Source organism: Ictalurus punctatus, chromosome 29, assembly GCF_001660625.3.
Source record: "Ictalurus punctatus breed USDA103 chromosome 29, Coco_2.0, whole genome shotgun sequence".
NCBI lineage: Eukaryota > Metazoa > Chordata > Actinopteri > Siluriformes > Ictaluridae > Ictalurus > Ictalurus punctatus.
In genome coordinates, this window is record NC_030444.2 from 9,915,928 (window position 1) to 9,935,016 (window position 19,089).

The 19,089-nt window shown below is 38.1% G+C and overlaps 1 protein-coding gene across 12 annotated transcripts in view; it reads right to left on the reverse strand.

Moving 5' to 3' along the window:
• Positions 1–19,089, reverse strand: part of LOC108260972 (adhesion G protein-coupled receptor L3) — a 338,157-nt gene that overhangs the window by 61,507 nt on the left and 257,561 nt on the right. For all 12 annotated transcript variants that reach the window (XM_047152306.2, XM_017461737.3, XM_017461736.3 and 9 more), the window contains 2 exons: positions 8,449–8,632; positions 2,549–2,671 (listed from right to left, as the gene is read on the reverse strand). In XM_047152306.2, the coding sequence (XP_047008262.1) occupies positions 2,549–2,671; positions 8,449–8,632 (307 nt within the window). The remainder of the gene's footprint in view (positions 1–2,548; positions 2,672–8,448; positions 8,633–19,089) is intronic.

The following is a 19,089-nucleotide window of genomic DNA, read 5'->3' on the forward strand; positions in this document are numbered from 1 at the left end:
AAAAGCTACATTTCAGCTTCCTAACCTCCCACTCTTCCTTGTTACATGCGCCCCCCCCCCCCCTTCTTCTGCTGCATACTGAAATGAAAGAGCAATCCCTCCCTCTCCCCTATGCACCAGCCTCACCGACTCACAAGAAAAAAAACACAAACCCAATTTATGTGATCCCTGTCGATGACTACGAGTAACCAGCCGCTGGGTGGGAATATTAAGAACGGAGGAGACAGAAGCGAGCTTTGATGATGCATGGCTCACGGCCACTTGCTTACTCATAAAACTGTATAAAACGGCATGCGATGCGCAACTGTGTCTCATTTGCATGGAAGCGCAAGTAATAAAGCCGCAAGAAAAAGGGAGATAATTTCTTTGATGGACAAATCAGAATATAATATGCTGATTGGACTCAGGCTTACGGGGGAAATGCTTCCCAACCTAGTGTAATGCACTACATAGAACTGAGAGACTAATACCTTTTATATCCTGTGTAGTGTATTAAAACAGATGGGAGTGGCTGCATTTTTAACTGGAGGGATTCGACACACAAGCCAAGTTCAGCTTTCTCCTGCACACAGAGTCACTTGTGGAATCTTTCGTAAACCTGATGCAAGCAAACTGTCGTAACCAGTCGTAACACTAATGACTCATACCTACTTACGTTGAATTTTAGAGCTAATATCGTGCATGTGCATTCTATTATAACGAACAACAATCCCATTCAGGCTACAATGCAATTTAGGTGCCAAATTAAATGTGTTACACTTTTCACTGCCGTTATTTCCCAACCTTATTATATAAGTCATTATGCAAATGCTTATATAAGCATGTTGGCTCATTGGGACTTTTCTTATTGTGGAAATTAGGATGGCTATAAAAAGAAAACTCTGCTTAAAAGATTGCAAAAATGAGTGCTTTACTCAGAGTCATGGCATCTTAAGCAGCCTATCCAACGCACGAATTATATCTACTTAGCATGACTCCATTTACATGTTAATTGGCTAGCTGATCCCTACAAGGTCTTATTTATAATTAGCATTGTTCAAATTTGTAAGTGAAAAGTGTCAATAGGTCAGGGACGTCCAACAGGGTTTGATATTGGGACTCGGTTCGATTTTTTTTTTTTTTTTTTTTAACCGCATCACATACCTTCAATTTAATGACTCCTTAAAGCTAATTAATAAGCATTTACCAATTGTAGATTGAAGTAATATATATGCACTGAACTATGATTTATTTGGACTGGGTGGATATTGATTTCTCATGGCATCTCCTAAGCGTTTGTATTGCTAGACAAGTGTGTAGGGTTGACAACGTGGGTCATGAACACTGCCTGGCGTGATGTATTTTGTGCATATTTCTCACCGAATCTTTCTCAAAAGGAAGTATTATTCAAGTTTTTTTTGTGTATATTCAATTTCTACTTTCAGTGAAGCTTGGCAAGATCAGTCATATCTGTCCATTTCTATGATTGTAAGATTTTATGTGTAATATACACTGCAGTCTTGGTTTCTCAATCTTCTCAAACGTTTAAATAGCAAGTATTATAATAATGTGGTTACACAAAATGCTAGGTAGAATTACCTGCCATTACAAAACACAAACTGAAGTAAAATAGTGTATATAAAATGCTAACAATATTGTAACTAACTGGAGAGTCGCGCATGGTTGCTCAGGCGATGAGAGGTCAGTTCAGGTTCTCTGGTTGGTAGATTTTGGTACTTTGGAAGATGTCATCTCTACCAACTTAAATTGGCCAAAAGAAATCTCTGAATATGTTCTGGGTGAAGTATCTTTTTCATTTTTCTCTTGAATTCTTAATTCTTTTTCTTGAAACATAAAATTTAATTTGTGTAAAAAAATAATGTAAATGTACTATTAGAGAAGACTAGTGTCGTTTTGCTATGTAGGCCTGTTTCAATTCATGAACGGGTATACCACAGTTCCATTATCGCATGCTGTTGCCATATGGCAAGAATTACTTTTTAGCATTTATCAGAATAATCAAAATATATAAACTTGTTTAAATGACAAAAAATAAATGTTAAAAAAATCTCAGAAAGCATTTATTCTTTTTTCCTTCAAGTAGTTTTGCCTAAGTATTGAAAAATGACACATTTTGATCACATTTTGAGAGCCCTCCAATGATGACCTTCACCATGCCATGTGATTGCAGAAAAGGAAGTGCAAACAGCACTTCCTAGTCATGTGACATATCAGTTTGTTGTTGTTATTGTTGCTATGTCAAAGTTAGACCCCCCCCCTTTTCCAGTTACATAGGAAAATAGTAGTTTTGTATTATTGTCTATGAAAAAATGGAGATAAATATGGAACACCATGCAGTAAAGATGTATGAGATTACATTTACAATAAATATATTACTATTAACACCCCCCCCCTTCCCGCCCATCCCCCCATGCTATTTCTTTTTAAAAATCAAGAAAAAGGTCAATTCACCACAGAAGCTACTGCTTACAGTAAGAAACTAATTATGAAAATAGGTTGACAAGGGGCTTTAATAATACAAGCCTACACATCGCTGCAGGTGACCTACCATTCCTGCCATGTTGTTTAAGGGTGTTGGCAGACAGGTGGATGGAGTTGCTTTGGTCTCCAGTCTGAGGAAACTTCAGATCTGGAAGGTTGCCATCTGTGCTCATCCGAGCCACCTCCAGCTCTGCAGGAAATAAACAAAAGCAAACAAGCAAACAGGAACAGATTATTAGCTCTGGCTATTAACAAAACCGTGCCAAAATACTTCAGGGTCATGATTATAGGCTTGCAACAATGCAGGGTACCATTGCATCATTTACTCTCTGGTACTATTAGAAATTTAATAATGAACAGGTAATAAGTTTTTATGTCTGTCAACATTGTGAGGGGAAAAAAAGCCCAGTTGCTTGCATATTTCATCAAGGCATTTCTAACCATATTATTGTAATTGATGGAATTGTTGCTATGGGGATCAAGTAATAAAACAAACAAACATGCTATCCAAATAAACTGTTCATTGATACTTTTGTGCTCTCCAGCACACTGGTGCTCAGTTGATTTCTGCCGCTTTATTCACAGGTTTTTATTTTGTATTTTGTATTTGAATCTGCTTAGGGCAAGTGAGGCCACTGACTCACAGGCATACTTTTCATTCGGAAAACCTTAAGGCGCCATGAGTCGCTGAGCACAGAGCATTGTCAGAGATGCTGAAAATAACATGCTTAAGTCAGCAAATCTGCTTGGTATTTTATGAGACAGGACGTACACACAAACAGCACGGGATCAAAAGCCATGTGTCTTCAACAATAGGAATGTGGCATGTCACAACTCTTTGATTAACTGAGGTGCTTTATCTTTGCTTGAACCAAAGAGGAATTTTTTTTTTATTTCCTTTTCATTTCAGTGTTCTTTGCTTCAAAATATAGTGCATTACTGAAATGCTGAAATACTGTATAATACACTAAACGCTAAGCAGTACTTTATCATATTGTGGTCTGTTTTCAGACAGAATGGAACTGGGAAATCAAATGGGCATCTATGGGCTACTGAAGTTTGGTTCAGACTGGCAGTTTGGTGGAGGATCACTTAACGTGTTCAGAAAGCAGGAGCAGGACATGTCACAGTGAGTGAATGTTGGCTGACTTTGCTATAGACTCCAAATTGGATCAGCACGGCATTGGAGCTGGCACAGCACTGGGGCTGACTCCACTTTTATTATCATAGTACTGGGACTCCATTTTGCTATTGGGTCCATTTTATATCTACACATGATTGTTGTTCACTTTACATGTCATAGGATACATTTTAGATCAGTATTGCATTGGGTCTCACTTTATTATGAACTCCATTTTGGATCGGAATGCCATCTATAGCATGGGGCTGCATTTTATTACAACCCCAATTCCAAAAAAGTTGGGACGCTGTTTAAAATGTGAATAATGAATGCAATGATTTGCAAATCTAATAAACCCATATGTTATTCACCATAGAATGTAGAACATATTTCAAATGTTTAAACTGAGGAAATGTAACATTGTAAGAAAAAAGTAAGGTCATTTTGAATTTGATGGCCGCAACAGGCCTCAAAAAAGTTGGAACGGGGCAACAAAAGGCTGGAAAAGTAAGTGTTGCCCCATCCGAATTTTTTCGTGGCATGTTACGGCCATCAAATTCAAAATTACCTTATTTTTTTCCTTAAAATGGTACAATGTTTTCTATGTTCTATTGTGAATAACATATGGGTCAATGACATTTGCAAATCATTGCATTCTGTTTTTATTTACATTTGACACAGCATCACAACTTTTTTGGAACTGGGGTTGTATAAGCTCCATGGACATTCTGAAGTAGTACAGCACTGGGACTTACTTTTCTATAGACTCCACTTTTGATTATCATGTGGACACCAATTTGGATCGAAATACCATCTATAGCTCATTTGGCTACAGATGGCTATTTGGATAACCATACTTGGTGCTTCATTGTACCAGAACATGGACATTTTGGAGTAGTATAGCATTGGAGTTGACTTTACTATAGACGCCACTTTAGATCACCATGGAGTTAGGACTCATCGGATTATAAACTCCATTTTGGATCCTCACATGCACTTGATTTTTTTAACATAGCTTCGGGGTTTCTTTGCTACAGATTCCATTTTGGATCAGCAATGCACTGGACACTTACTTTTCTATAAACTCTGTTTAGGATTAGAATAGCGTTAGGACTTTCTTTGCTATAGAGTCCAATCTGGATTAGCATAGCTGGGGACTTATTTTAATATAAATTGGAGCATTAGGGCTTGCATTTTGGTTATCATAGGACTTAAGTGATTTTTGCTATAGACTTCAATTTGAGCATACTGCACCTGGGAAAAAGTGAGCCTCAATGATATTATGATTTAAAACACAGTCCACTATGAAGTGTGAGCAAGTGCTACGATAATACAAAATTAGACAAATATCAAAGTGAGTCATGCCATAGTGACCTGTCAATTTTACTATTAGCTCCATCGACATTTTGTGTTTGAGTGTATAGCCTTGAAGCACACCGTAATGAAGACTGCATTTAAAAAATAAATTATACTGATGTTGGGATCATTTCATTACGGACTTCATTGTGGATCCACACATGACTAGGGCTGACTTTGGAATGGTTTTGGATCATTATACTATCAAGACACACTTAGCTATAGACTCTATAGACTCCAATTTGGAGCCGCTTAGGTAGGACCTCCTTTTACTATAAACACCAAGGACATTCTGGAGTAGTATAGCATTGGAGCTCACTTTAAGATGGAAGTTGTTTTGGACTGAATTACCATAAAGGCTCACTTTGCTAAAGACTCCTTGAATCAGCATAGTCAGGGCATCTTTTTACTACAAGCTGGAGTAGTATAGCATCGGGGCTTACTTTACTACGGACTCCACTTTTGATAATCATGGCAATGGGACTCATATTGAAACGGACTCCTTTTTGGATCAGCACAGCACTGGGTCTCTCTTTACTATGCACTTGATTTTCAACATAACATTTAGAGTGTCTTTTTCCATGGACCCATTATAGATCAGCACAGCACTGAGTCTCACTTTACTACGCATTTGATTTTTAACATAGCATTGTGGATCTCTTTTGCCATGGAGCCATTACGGATCAGCATAGCAACGGGGCTGACTTTGGTACAGATTCCAGCACTTTAATATGAACTTTGGATCATCACAGCCCTGGGGCTCACTTTATTATGGACTCCATTTTGAAATAGCATTATTGCTTATTCTTCTATGGGTCCCATTTTGGACCAGTGAGCCTCACTTTGCTACAGACTCCATTTTGGATCAGCATAGCATTAGAACCTCACTTTGGATGAGAATTATCACTGAATATCATAATGAGAGCATTGTTTTACGGCCATCTCTGTTCTGAGTCCAGTGTGCCAGGTGGATGACACAGGGGACAAGTAGGCCAAACAAACCCTATAACATGGCAAACTAAGTGTATCAAACAGGAGCTGGAGGTGTGCTAAACGTGTCAAACCTACCTGATTAATCTCAGCGCAGCATGAAGGGCATAAAACCAGCACCATAAAGGAGCTTGTTGGGAGTGACTCTTGCTCCCACTCTCTCTCTCTCTCTCTCTCTCTCTCTCTCTCTCTCTCTCTCTCTCTCTCTCTTTCTCTCACCGCCCTGAATCCCTTAATATCCAGATAAATTGGGTGCCAGACACAATAAATTCCATTTTATTAATTCCCAAAATGCTCAGTTCTCCAGCATGGCAAGAGAGACCTACATTTCAGAGTTGCCATGGCAGCCGGTTCTAACTTAATCCTTGTGTTTTGGAGGAAAGAGATGCACTGTATCAGCAAATCCATTCTCACACGCCACACATACAGTACACAACACTTCTTAACCTCGCCACGCTACATGTAATCTCCAGCCTCGGAGAAATACACAGCGTGGCGTGTGCATGCATAAAGCAAGAGCATCCTGATCCTCAGAGTGCTGACTTTCACTATATATAACAGATGTGGGGTTTTACCAAAAACATGTGGGTGTCCTCAAAATGTCTTCCCCACGTCTCAATGTAAAGGATGTAGAATATCTGCTTGCAGCATGCAAATAATTCTGTCTGGTGTACAGGACTAAAATCTGCTGATTATCTCCAAGCTACACAGGCAGACATATTGTGATGCAGGTCACTTTGAGATCTGATGACTAAACCATACACATAACATTCACCTTTACACTCCTACATCGAACAATGCACAGGCAGCGCCCAACCCCTGCACACTTCCGTAATGAAATGAATTAGACAGAGAGAAAGCTGCTCCAGACGTGTTATCTGTGTCTATCAGAACAGTCTAAGCCTCTGGGACTGGGCCAAGCTAGCCAATAAAATGCTCGTTCTGAATACATAGTAAAGGAGTGAAGATCAATGTGGCCCAAAGCCCAAAAACCCCTCGGGTGAGATTATACTACTCCTGATAAAGAGTTCAGTAGTCAGACCGCAGCTGATATAGAGATGTTCCGAAGAGAAAAGTTTGCGGTATTACATTCCTAATCTTACATTTTAACTTACTTTATTTTTTAAGGACAGGGAGAAATGAGTCTCCAGCATCAGTGCTTCATAACAGTCAGAGGTAATGCTAGAACATATCATTTTTTCCAGCCAGGAAAATCTTCAGGATTGAAGTGTTTGTGGTTACACTGTGCATTCTTGTCTTATTGACCGGTGAGGGAATGACCGTTCCTAGTTTATATTGTTCATATACAGTTTATATTCTTTACATTCCATAACACTAAACATAACTATAATTGGATTTTGAAAAAAGTATGATATTCTGTATTAAATAAAAAATTAGAAGGGTTGGTAAAAAAATAAACAAATAAATAAATGCTGGGGTATAAGAAGAAGATGCTCTTATAGAAAAAAAAAATCAACTTTGGAATTGTAATTTTCAGGTATAATATTGACCCCCATCCCCCCCCCCCCCCCCCCCCCCCCCCCCACACACACACACACACACTTATCTGTTTCAAACACTAACTCGTATTCATAACTATCTTCTTGAAAAAAAAAATGGAATTCCCATTTAGTTCTTTATAATATTTAGACATACAATAAAAATGTGTGACAGCAGAGTCACAATTTAAACCAATGTATGTGATTTCATGTGGGAGGGAAAAATGGTTACATTACCACAAACAATCTTTTTTCCCCCAACCCTGAGTTTAAAAATCTAGCTCTAATATTCTGATTATGGTTAAAACCGTATGAAAAATTTACAGCATAACTTTACGACACAATATCATGGTCTTTATGACTATTACAGTATTAAATATTTATTTAGGCAAACTGAATATTTAAACTAGACTTTTTAAGACCGTTGCTCTTCGGCTTTAGCATTGATACGCTGCAGAAATATCATTTTTAATGTTTGCTTTTTAGAAAACAAGGTATTTTGTTTAAAAGGGGAAAATAAAGTAAATTAGTTCATCGGTTAAACGTTTACAACTGCCTTTATGAATGTGATTTTGCTTTTGTGTCGGTTTTTATATCCTCTGAGCGGAGTTCAGATCCACTCAGATGTAACAATCACCCCTTTTTTGTGCTATACTTTATCATGCCATGTCTGGAAGACCTATTGATTATACCTCATGTTTTGGATTGTTGTCTTGTTGCATAATACACCCACATTCCATTTCGTACTTTCTGCAATTCTGTGTTTTGTAGATACATTGTAAAACAAAGGTTTGTTTTTGTTTTTTTGTTTGTTTGGTTTTTTTTTTTTTTTTTGGGGGGGGGGGGGGGGGGGGCAAACTTTTGCACTCAATTGATATTTCAAACTTTATTTCACACCATCTTTTTTTTACATCCTAATTAAAAGTGTGATAATCCAGGATAATGGTTTGACCCATGACTCTGTACCTATAAAGCTTCAGCATGTGATCGGCGCAGACTTACGGATGTTGTTGGTGTTCTCCTGGACCACGTCGGTCTTGAGCAGATTGTCAGCCAGCACGAAGGCACCCTGCTCCACCGTGTCCAGCAGCATGGTGGCAGCGCGCAGCTGCTCTCCTGCTGACAACGCTTTCCAGGCCGAGTGTGCCTGAGGCTGCAGCAGGTTATTCACCGTCTCCACCATCGCCTAGGGGAAGAACACATTGTTAGTGCTCAGATCACACTAATCCTAAACAAAATAGCCATATGCAGTATGCTCGGAGTTTTAGTAATGGCGCTGAAGACACAGCTTGGCAATTCGATGCCGCTGGTGTGTCAGGGACTGTTAGCTTTAAGCATTGCTATTTCCATCCTGTCCTGAGGGAAGTAGGAAGACAGTCTTTGCTGTTAACCTGTCGATACTAGCAGGGTGTTGCTGGGTCATGATATGATGAGTGAATTTCACTTCAGTTCATAATACAATGAAGTTATGTTAACAAAATGAAGTCTTCACATATTGTTCAAATGCAATCTGTTTCTTTCGGATTTTCCTTATTGAACAATCTCTAAATCTCATTCAATAACTAATAAATTGTAATAAACCCAGGAGGAGAAAAAAAATACACGTGAGCCTATTAAGACCACATTGTGTAAACTCTAAAACACAAATTGTCACAAATTCCCCTGGGCACACAGTACATTTCACCACCTCCCTTTTTCTATCACTGCTCTGTTTCCTAATGTGGACACCTGGTCATTGTTCACAGAAATGGACTAATGAGTCCCTGAACAAAGGAGGGGTCAATATTAATATATTAAAAGTAACAGTCAGTATCTGGTGGCCTCCGGCTGCTTTAAGTACTACAGTACATCTCATCCTCATGGACTGCACCAGATTGGTCAGTTCTTGCTGTGAGATGTTACTCCACTCTTCCACCAAGGCATTTACAAGTTCTCGATCATGTCTGGGACACACACACACAGTTACATGTAATTTTCCACTGCAAGGACGATCAGCTGTCCTTCCTGTCTCCCTGTAACACTGTCTTAGGCGTCTTACATTACTGACATTGCAGTTTATTGCTCTGGCCACATCTGCAGTCTTCATGACTCCGTGCAGCAGGTCTATGGCATGTTCACGCAGGTGAGCAGGAACCTTAGACATCTTTCTTCTGGTGTTTTTCAGTAGAAAGGTCTCTTTAGTGTCTTAAGCTATTGTAACTGTGACCTTAATCGCCCACCGCCTGTAAACTGTTCGTGTCTTAAGGACTGTTCCACACTTGCATGTGCAATAATTGTTTAATTGTTTACGCTTCATTGAACAAGCATGAAAAACATTCTTAAACACTTTCCGATAAAGATCTGTAAAACTTATTTGGATTTTTCAAAATTATCTTTAAAATACAGTCTCCTGAAAAAGGGACGTTTCTTTTTTTTTTGCTCAGTTTAGACTGGCTACCTAAGATCCTATGGGTGGAGCTTCATGAAAATAAGTGTGAATCTTGAGAAAAATAATAAACAAATAAACACGAATCTTACCTAATGCACTTTTAATACGTTCTAATACTCTTATACGTTGTAAAACTAGCATTACAGTTGACCAGTTCTATATCTAATGTGTATGTTTGCTTTTAATTAATCCCATGGCGCACATGAACATCTAAAAAAAAAAAATACAGTGAAAAATGACTTTCTCCTCCAGTTCATTATACCAAGGCTTCATGTCTAAATAGAGTAGAATAAATAGAATAGTTAATGTTGATTAGTCAAAGTCATTATGATGTCTTCATCCTGGATGTTCAGGTAGAAACTTAATTTCTTTAATATTACACCAAACATACCACCACTGGGGAATAAAGTAGCCCACAGTGATGAAGTTTATGTATTAACTCATTTATAAACAAAATGCCAGATAGACCCTAATAATAATGATTATTTTCATTATTTCCTCAATTCCACAGCTTCACATCTAATTTGACTTTACTACATAAACTAAAATCTCCATATTCAAATCACATACTGGTGGCTGCACAGTGCAGGTTGTTGTTGGACACCGAAGTACCTGCCCTCAGCAGATTGATTAATTGCCTATTAATAATGTTTAACCTCTATTACTGAGGCCTGCTCACTCCGCACTCTCTCCAATGAGACTCACACCCACCATGGTGCTGAGACTGAAAATCCAGGCCAATTAAAGATTTAAATTGGCAATGGCAAAACATGACAAAAATGCTAATGGGCAATGAAATACATGAAAATATGAGGTAGATTCAGCTTGGATGACTACATTCAAGAATTTCTATGTAAAAAAAAAATCTAACAGCTTTGAGAAATCTCTTAAAGGAAAGGAGATAAAGTGGGAAAGAAAAGAGTTTAGAGAACTGACAGCTCTCACTTGCATCTTTAAGTCAACTTTCTAATTTTTACCCACTTCAAAGACCACATGCTCTGGGCTAGAGTTTACGTCCACCGAATTTTCAAAGCTACATTTGATCGTAAATGCAAGGCATCACACGTGTGAGAGCACATCATCAGACCCTTCACAGGAAGAAAAGGCCAGATCTAATGCTGGGTGCTGCTGGAGCAGACAGTGAACCCGCGGGATACGCTGGCTTTTGATCAATGGGCTATGAAAGAGAATGAGTTTTTTTAAACAGCAGGACTGAGAAATCTCAGGGAGGGGAAAAAAAAACAATAAAAGAAAAGAAACAACCGTCTGCCCATCTGTGTGTCTGTCTGTCTTTTCCTGCACGCAATCAGAAGAATCATGCAATAATGTGTGAACCTTGCCTCATCAGAGTTGGAGGCGGATGGGAAAATGGACGCTTATGATCAGGACGAGAGGGGGATTGTGGGGATTTGGCTGGCGAGAATGAAAGAGGAGGAAGCATTTCAGGGTGGACAGTTTAGCACTAAGCGTTCTGAAGACAGTAGCTTAGTACATTCCATCCAACTGGAATGAGGAAATAAAAATGCCATCACTTGTTCGAGGATTATACAACAGCACTGCTGAATTCTCAAATCTGATCAGTGATCAGTGCTGATTAATTTCCTATTACAGTAGTACTTCAAATAGTAGTCATTCAAATCACAGGTTTATAATAATGCACTTATTGTTATACTTTATCATTTCTGTTATAACAAGTTATTCTGTTATTACACAGGGACTTGAACCGCAGACTATACACCTAAGCAAATAAAAACCAACAACAACAACAAAAAAACAATAATAAGCAGATCAGGAACACATCTAAATATAATAATAAATTGTTGATATAGTGACATTTTCCGTAAGGGGATGTTTATTTAACATTTATGGAAGGAGTCTCCAGTGTTTTGTAACAGTGTGTACATTTTCCACCACAGGAAAGTCTTCGAGTCTTTATGTGTTTGTCACGAATTCAAGGTGGAGACGGATGCAAGTGCAGAATTACTCAAGTTTAATAAGGAACAAAACACAAAAAAGACACTATGACCTTGAGGCAAAACACTATGGCAAAAACTAATCATAAACCAGAGACTTAAACACAGCAAGAAAGACAACGGCAAAGAAAGACAAATCCAAATCGTGAAACTTAGATGTGGTCATAAACAGGCAATGGGTCAGGCGATCAGCAAACGGGCATAAAAGAGGCAAAACAAGAATCGAGAACGAGATCAAAACTATAACATAGTTATAGTCCATATCATATAAGTTTGGTATACGGAAAACTCACGTAATACTTCGCGAAAGAGACAAAGAGACATGAGGGGTTTAAATGACAAACGTAATCAAGGGTGAACACAAAACAGCTGAGCCTAATGATGACACGTACAGGAAACTACCAATGACAATACAGGTGCAGAGACAGCACATAAACCATAACAAATGCGCGTGTCGAAAGTAAACGAAGTCAGTGTCGGTTTTCCGAGCACGCTACGTACTACAACGCTTAGCTCAAGGGGAAATCGTGATAGTCTCCCGGTTTCCCAGGGGGAAAAAAAAAAGAAGAGGCTGGTAAGGGAACACCTGTTTATAGTTACTATAATGTAAGAAATAACAGGAACAAATTTGTCATAAAAATTTATTCACCTCCGACAAATTTGTCGACTTTCTACCACATGTATAAATGTAAAAATATAAATGTAACTACAAATGGATAAAAAAGAATGGTGCGATGAAAATAATCACCATCGTGCTGGGAACAGAAACTTCCCGTGATTATATGTAGGATCATTTTAAGAAAATAGTTGGGTCTTCTCTATAGACCGGAATCGGCGTCTTGATTCTTTTGTTTAGCCTGGTATTGCCATCCTGGTTGAACTCATTTCCCTTCATCCCCCAAAGCCCCTCTAGATGCTAAGCTCTTTTTCCTTGGCTGCTGTGGTTTAGGCTGGCCTGAGGAGGGTTGCGCTGCTATAAGGGATTACACGTCTGATCCTGCACGTCCCACCACACACACAAGCAGATTACCACCTGACCCTAGATCAGCCCGGGCCAAGCCACTTCAGCTAGCAGGAGTGCCTCTTGCGCATAGACTGGGGCCTGCCCATGTCACGGGTTCAATAACGCCTGAAGACTGCTGCCATTATGCTTTTGTGTCGGGGCATTCGAGTCAAGGCTGCTTCTGAGGGACTGCCATCTGTCCATGTGTCAGAAAAATGGCAGCTTTTTAATTCTATTTTCACTTGGTCAAAAAATATTGGGTGACACTTTCCTTCCCAGAGCTCTTGCATAAGCCAGTCATGAGACTTCACATCAGCCTATATAACATTCACAACGCCTTATTCCAACAGTCTGTCCAGTTTAATGTCAAGATGACGTAACAACTGTGGGAAGTGACGTAGTAAAAATTGGTGCATTGTGTTCAGCTGAATTAATAATAAAAATGTTTAATAGTTTAGTTTAACCAAATGTCTTACTGTTGAAGTTCTTGTAGTAGTTTGCCTCAAGGAAATTCTCCACAAAGTCAAAATGTGATCAATCGGCTACACAAAGGACAAACGGATCGTCGCCTGTTCATGTTTGACATCGTTTTGAAAATTAGTTCACTTATAAAGCACAAATCACCGTAAGTGTACAAAATAAATACAGAAATAAAGTACGGGGAAAAAATACATCATGTGGGATTCACTATTTGTTGCGCGTTATTTGACCAAAGGTCAAGTAGAGATTCCTAAAATTCTACCTCGTCCACAAATTTTTCTTTTAATTTTTTTTTAGTGGGTTCCTAAAAATAATTACGTTACACACTGACTGCTGATACTTTGGTAAGGTCATTCATCAGTATTGACTCTGAATCAGGCTGATAGAGTTCAGCTAATGAGACCACAATGAGTGCACTGCTCAAGCTGCTCACAATTAACCTCCATCTCATATCCACTAACGGTTCAGTGATGATTAGAATAATATATGGGTCAATCCATGGTGAATCAGAACCGATGCAGTTCGAAATCGGTCTTCTGGAGGACTTGGTGATTTGCTCAGTTTGCTTTCGTCCATCCATTCATTTATTTTGTCAGCTTATATTACATTACATAGTATATAACCCACTCAGGGTCTTTTATATATGTAAATTCGTTTTGTCAGTTTATATTACATTATATAGTACACTACCTACTCGGGGTCTTTTATATATATATATAAAAGCTTATAAAAAAAGCTTTTGTCAGCTTATATTACATTTTATAGTATATAAACTACTCGGGGTCTTTCTGCGTGTGTATATATATATATACACACACGTATATATATATATATATATATATATATATATATATATAGAGAGAGAGAGAGAGAGAGAGAGAGAGAGAGAGAGAGATAGATAGATAGATGGAAAACTTTTGTGAATCACCAAAAGCACCATTTATAGGAGAAGGGAACATGATTACAATTTGGCTCATTTCTAGCAAAGAAATACAAAAATGGTGCAACATTTCTTTGGAACACCCCCACCCCCCACCCCCCCCCCCCAAAAAAAAAAAAAAAGTAAGCCTGTTCCTACTGTAAACGATACTTCTGAAGTGTTTTCTTGCTGTTGTTGTAATTACATAAACCAGGTACAAGTCTTGATAATATTCAAAGTCTTGCAGGCAAATGAATCAAACGAGCTTAAAAAAAAATAAAGAATCCTTAATGATCTGAGAAAGAGCTACATTTGCATTGCAAATGAGCCATTTCTCAATAATCTGGGATTTTCAGATATGATAGTGTATTAGTAATGGAAAGGAAGATTACTTTATGTGGAATTAGTTTCCACATAAATGCACCCATTTGAATAGAGCGAGCTCGTACTTAGCAGAGACGGAGCATGCAGAACGGCTGAGCGCTTTTTGTAATTGGTTTCTCGTGCACGCTCCTGCCGTATGTCGAAGCGAATGTTCTGCCGCGTGACCTAAAAGCACATTTGTCTCCAGGGCGGCATCCTAATACGGTGCAAAGGAATGAGCTTTCTCAGTGTGACGGACGCTTCACACTTTGGTGGAGGTTGTGTTGCCGCGTACGTGTGTGTGTGTGTGTGTGTGTGTGTGTGTGTGTGTGTGTGTTGCACCTGAATAATATTGTTATTGAGGGGTGGTAGTAGAGAAATTTCCAGCTTTGGGCTTCAAAATAACTGAAGGTGCGAATCCGGAAGATGCCATGGCACTTAGTTGAAAAAAGAAATATCCAGAAAAGAAGCGCAAAGTAGTGGGCAAAATGTTTCCTTTTGATGAATAAGTTTATAATTAGGGTTATACTTAGGTGTAGGCACAGCAATCATTTGCTTAATTAATAATTATGTCAAAAGAAAGTCCTAATAATGATATAATGAGTATGTATATGTGTGTGCGTGTGTGTGTGTGCGCCTGTTCATGTTTTTATACCCTTGTGATGACCAAATGTCCCAACAATGTCCCTGCTGCATTAATAATTACGTCAACAGAAGGTCCTCACAATGACATAGTCTGACAAGTGTGTGTGTGTGCGTGTGTGTTCGTTTTGACCCTGCTGCTCCACATACTTGCCCTTATACATACTGATATCACTCAGGCCTTATCAGACAAGGCATCTCTCGCCTTTTGCATATGTGTTATGTGACATGGCAAAAGAGCTGAAGTTGGAGTTGATTTGCTTTCTCTTAATCCTACATAGATTCTGCTTTCATTTCGAATTTGCTCACTCAACCTTCCTTTCATCCTTTTTTTCATCTCTCTCTCTCTCTCTCTCTCTCTCTCTCTCTCTCTCTCTCTCTCTCTCTCCCTCTCTCTCTCTCTCTCTCCCTCTCTCTCGTATTAACCCTGATACTAAGTGTAGCGTATAAGCTGGCAGTCAGCAGTAATAATACGCTGACCGAATGAGTTAGTGTTTCGGAGTCTATGCTAATAATCATAAAGCTCATCTACAATACTATAACACAGCTATGCATGTCGAAATTTACACCCCCATTATATTAAAAGTGAACAGTCCTCGCAAAGGGCTCATGAAACACCAGCAGTGTGTGTGTGTGTGTGTGTGTGTGTGTGTGTGTGTGTGTGTGTGTGTGTGTGTGTGTGTGTGTGTGTGTGTGTGTGTGTGTGTGTGTCCGTATCCTAGAATGAGTCTTCAAGTTACATCTTTAAATCGATGGTAGTGCTTTCACGTAATGTCCGAATTATGGGAACTGAGTTCACGTCTTCTTCTCTTTTTTTTTTTTTAAATTACAAATTTTCTGAAAGTCTTCGGTTAAAGGTAGTTTAAAGGTAATATAATGTCGAAATTTAGTTGACGGCGAACGTTTGGACGTCCTTAGTACAAAATAAACAAGAGGAACAAATTCTAACGGCATAAAAACATATGCAAGGTTTTACAGATGATTTTCCAGGGCTTGTAAAAAGTGTGGAAAAGTTCAAAGGGGGCAAATACTTCTGCATTACAGTATGTAAATAGTGTAAACATTTTAACCTTGCTTTCTGAATCTGATGGAAATATTCTCTGATAACTTCGAACTTTGTAGATAATGTGAACGGTTTTTGGATTCTTTTAAAATTCACCTCATGTCTTCCTGACATCTCTGTTCTCTGCTAGACCAATCACTGCCTGTTCTTCTCTGCCAAGATATATAGTACATTGTCTTCTTCAAATAATTCCTGGAGAGCAAATGAATCCTGACAACACTTCTTTTTAAACAATTTTTTCGTATTGATTTTTTTTCCCACTCCTTTTGGATTGTAATCTTGTTGGAAGATAGTGTCCAATTTCATTTATTTTTTTATTTTTTCATTTACAATTAAATTGTATTGAAAGACCAAAGAGAATGAACGGTTGCACTTATTAGGCATATATTTCAAGTAGGCTGCCTCTCCTAAATACTAACTAAATACAACTGAATAATTTATTTGATCTACAACAAGTTGATGCGTCCTTACGCAAGAAACATCAAATACTGTCATTAAACTTGCTAGATGTAAGATTTCAGAATTTTGCTCTCTCTGGTAGAAAAATAAAAGTATTTCAATACGAAAGAATTTGAATATCCATTTCGTATATATTTGAATTATACACGCCACATTATATATATATATATATATATATATGTGGCGTGTATTTAATTAAAATATACAAAATCTACAGAATATTTAAATACCTTTGTCAGCTTCCAAGGTCAATAGAAAAAAAATACTATTGCGAGCTACTTCTGGAATAATCTAACTGCTACAGAGGTGAAGACCCCAAATGCATAATAAACACTGACTGAAAGTGAATAGTATATAGTACTATATATAGTACATATAGTATAGTATATATAGAATACCCTACAGTATATATATATATATATATATATATATATATATATATATGTGTGTGTGTGTGTGTGTGTGTGTGTGTGTGTGTGTTTATATATACAAAGATGTACATATAACTATATAGTATGTTAGAAGGCAGCTACAACTCAAGGGTGTAATTATTTGTGTTGGTTTCCTCAATATTACAAAAGTATTATGAGGAAAAAAAAAATTCTTGTCACTGTCACAGTTACTGAGTACCGGGTGAAAGAGTAAAGCCTCTCACAGCAGACTTAAGCCGCTTCCTAGTCGAAGGCACATGACGTCATGACGTCATGACGAATGCGACGCCACTAGCTTAATGCATAAATACTATTATATAAAAGAAAATTATATTATTTTATATTATATATGAGTATTTATGCATTATTTTTATGCATGCACAAAAAGCACGGAATTTTAAACTACAGTCCTAAATGAGTAATATATATTCTGGTGTGTGTGTTGGGTTCTTTTCAGTCTTATATAATTGGACAAACAGTTGTGTAAAGTTTTAGTCTGAAGTTTATATTTGTAACACTCAGTTTGTGGATTTTATTTTAAATAAACAACAACAAAAAAAATGGTACTGAAAGTTTGCCCCGCCCCACATCCGATAAATCGAAAAAATAATTGGCCAACTAATCGATTATGAAAATAATCGTTAGTTGTAGCCCTAGATTCGACCTTGTTTTCTCTATATATGGAAAATGTGTGGTTGTGTGATTTAAAAAAAAGGTAATTAATAAAGATTAATATATTTAGATTAATTTTCATTTAACCAAAATATATAAGTTCAGCAGAAAGTAAATAGTTAATAAAAAGGCAGGTTTATTTTAAATGGATTAAATAATAATATGTACATTTACAAACTTAATTTACTGTAGAAACATGGACATTATGTCAACATGTAAAAACTACTGACTACTTGACTGTAATCAATTTTGTAATGTTTTCATTCAAACTGAATCCATTTCTACAATTACGCCTCTCTCTGCCAGTTCCCCACCTGTGCCAAATGCCACGAAAATACCGAGAATGTATAAGGTAGAGATTTAATACTTTAAGTTTCATGCCTGTGTAATCCTCCTACACTCTATTTCCTCCATAACAGGTTTTTAGCTTAACGGTACTCTTAGACCATGACTTGTTTGTTTTTTGTTTTCCAGCCAATGTCATACCGTAAACATCAACATAAACATGGCTTATTTTGTCTCAAATTCACTCTGTCTTGGCCTGTGACATCAAAACGGTCTGATTTGAGTCTTCCATCCTCTCATAAGCTTGGGTTCAGGTGTCTGAGTCACTGGAACTGGCAGGAGAAAAAGCAGGTGTGTTGTGAAGTGTTTTCTTGGCGAGTTCAGATTTGCAGGCGAGACCCTCTTGCATGTGGTGAAGAGCGAAGAAAACGCTCCCATTCCCCTAATCAATTATCATCCCGGCGCTCTCACCCTGCCGCAATCAATGCCTCTGTTTACACACCCACCAGCTGCTGCTCTATCATCTCTCTCCATTTCTCTATACTTCCCTCACTCTTATTTAGCACGGTCAAACTCGTGACACAACACACACTTGTCAGGTGAACAAAGTTCCACGTGCACTGTCTTCGACGCAAACATGCTGACGATCATTCATTCGCACGCAATTAGCCGTCCGTGACCAGCCATGTGGAATAAATAATCTTGGTAAAATGCTGACAGCAAACTGATGTGTTTATACACTCTGTCAGTGATATTGGAATTACTGTAAGTAGGGATGCGTAGATTCTGATACTGGTATCTGTGAGAAAAGCCAAGTCCGTGCTGTCACGCTAATGAACAGACGACTCGAAAATGACAGCAATCTGGCCATATTTCACAATTAATGATGGCAATAAAAGCAACGCAGACTGCAAACGTGAGCTCT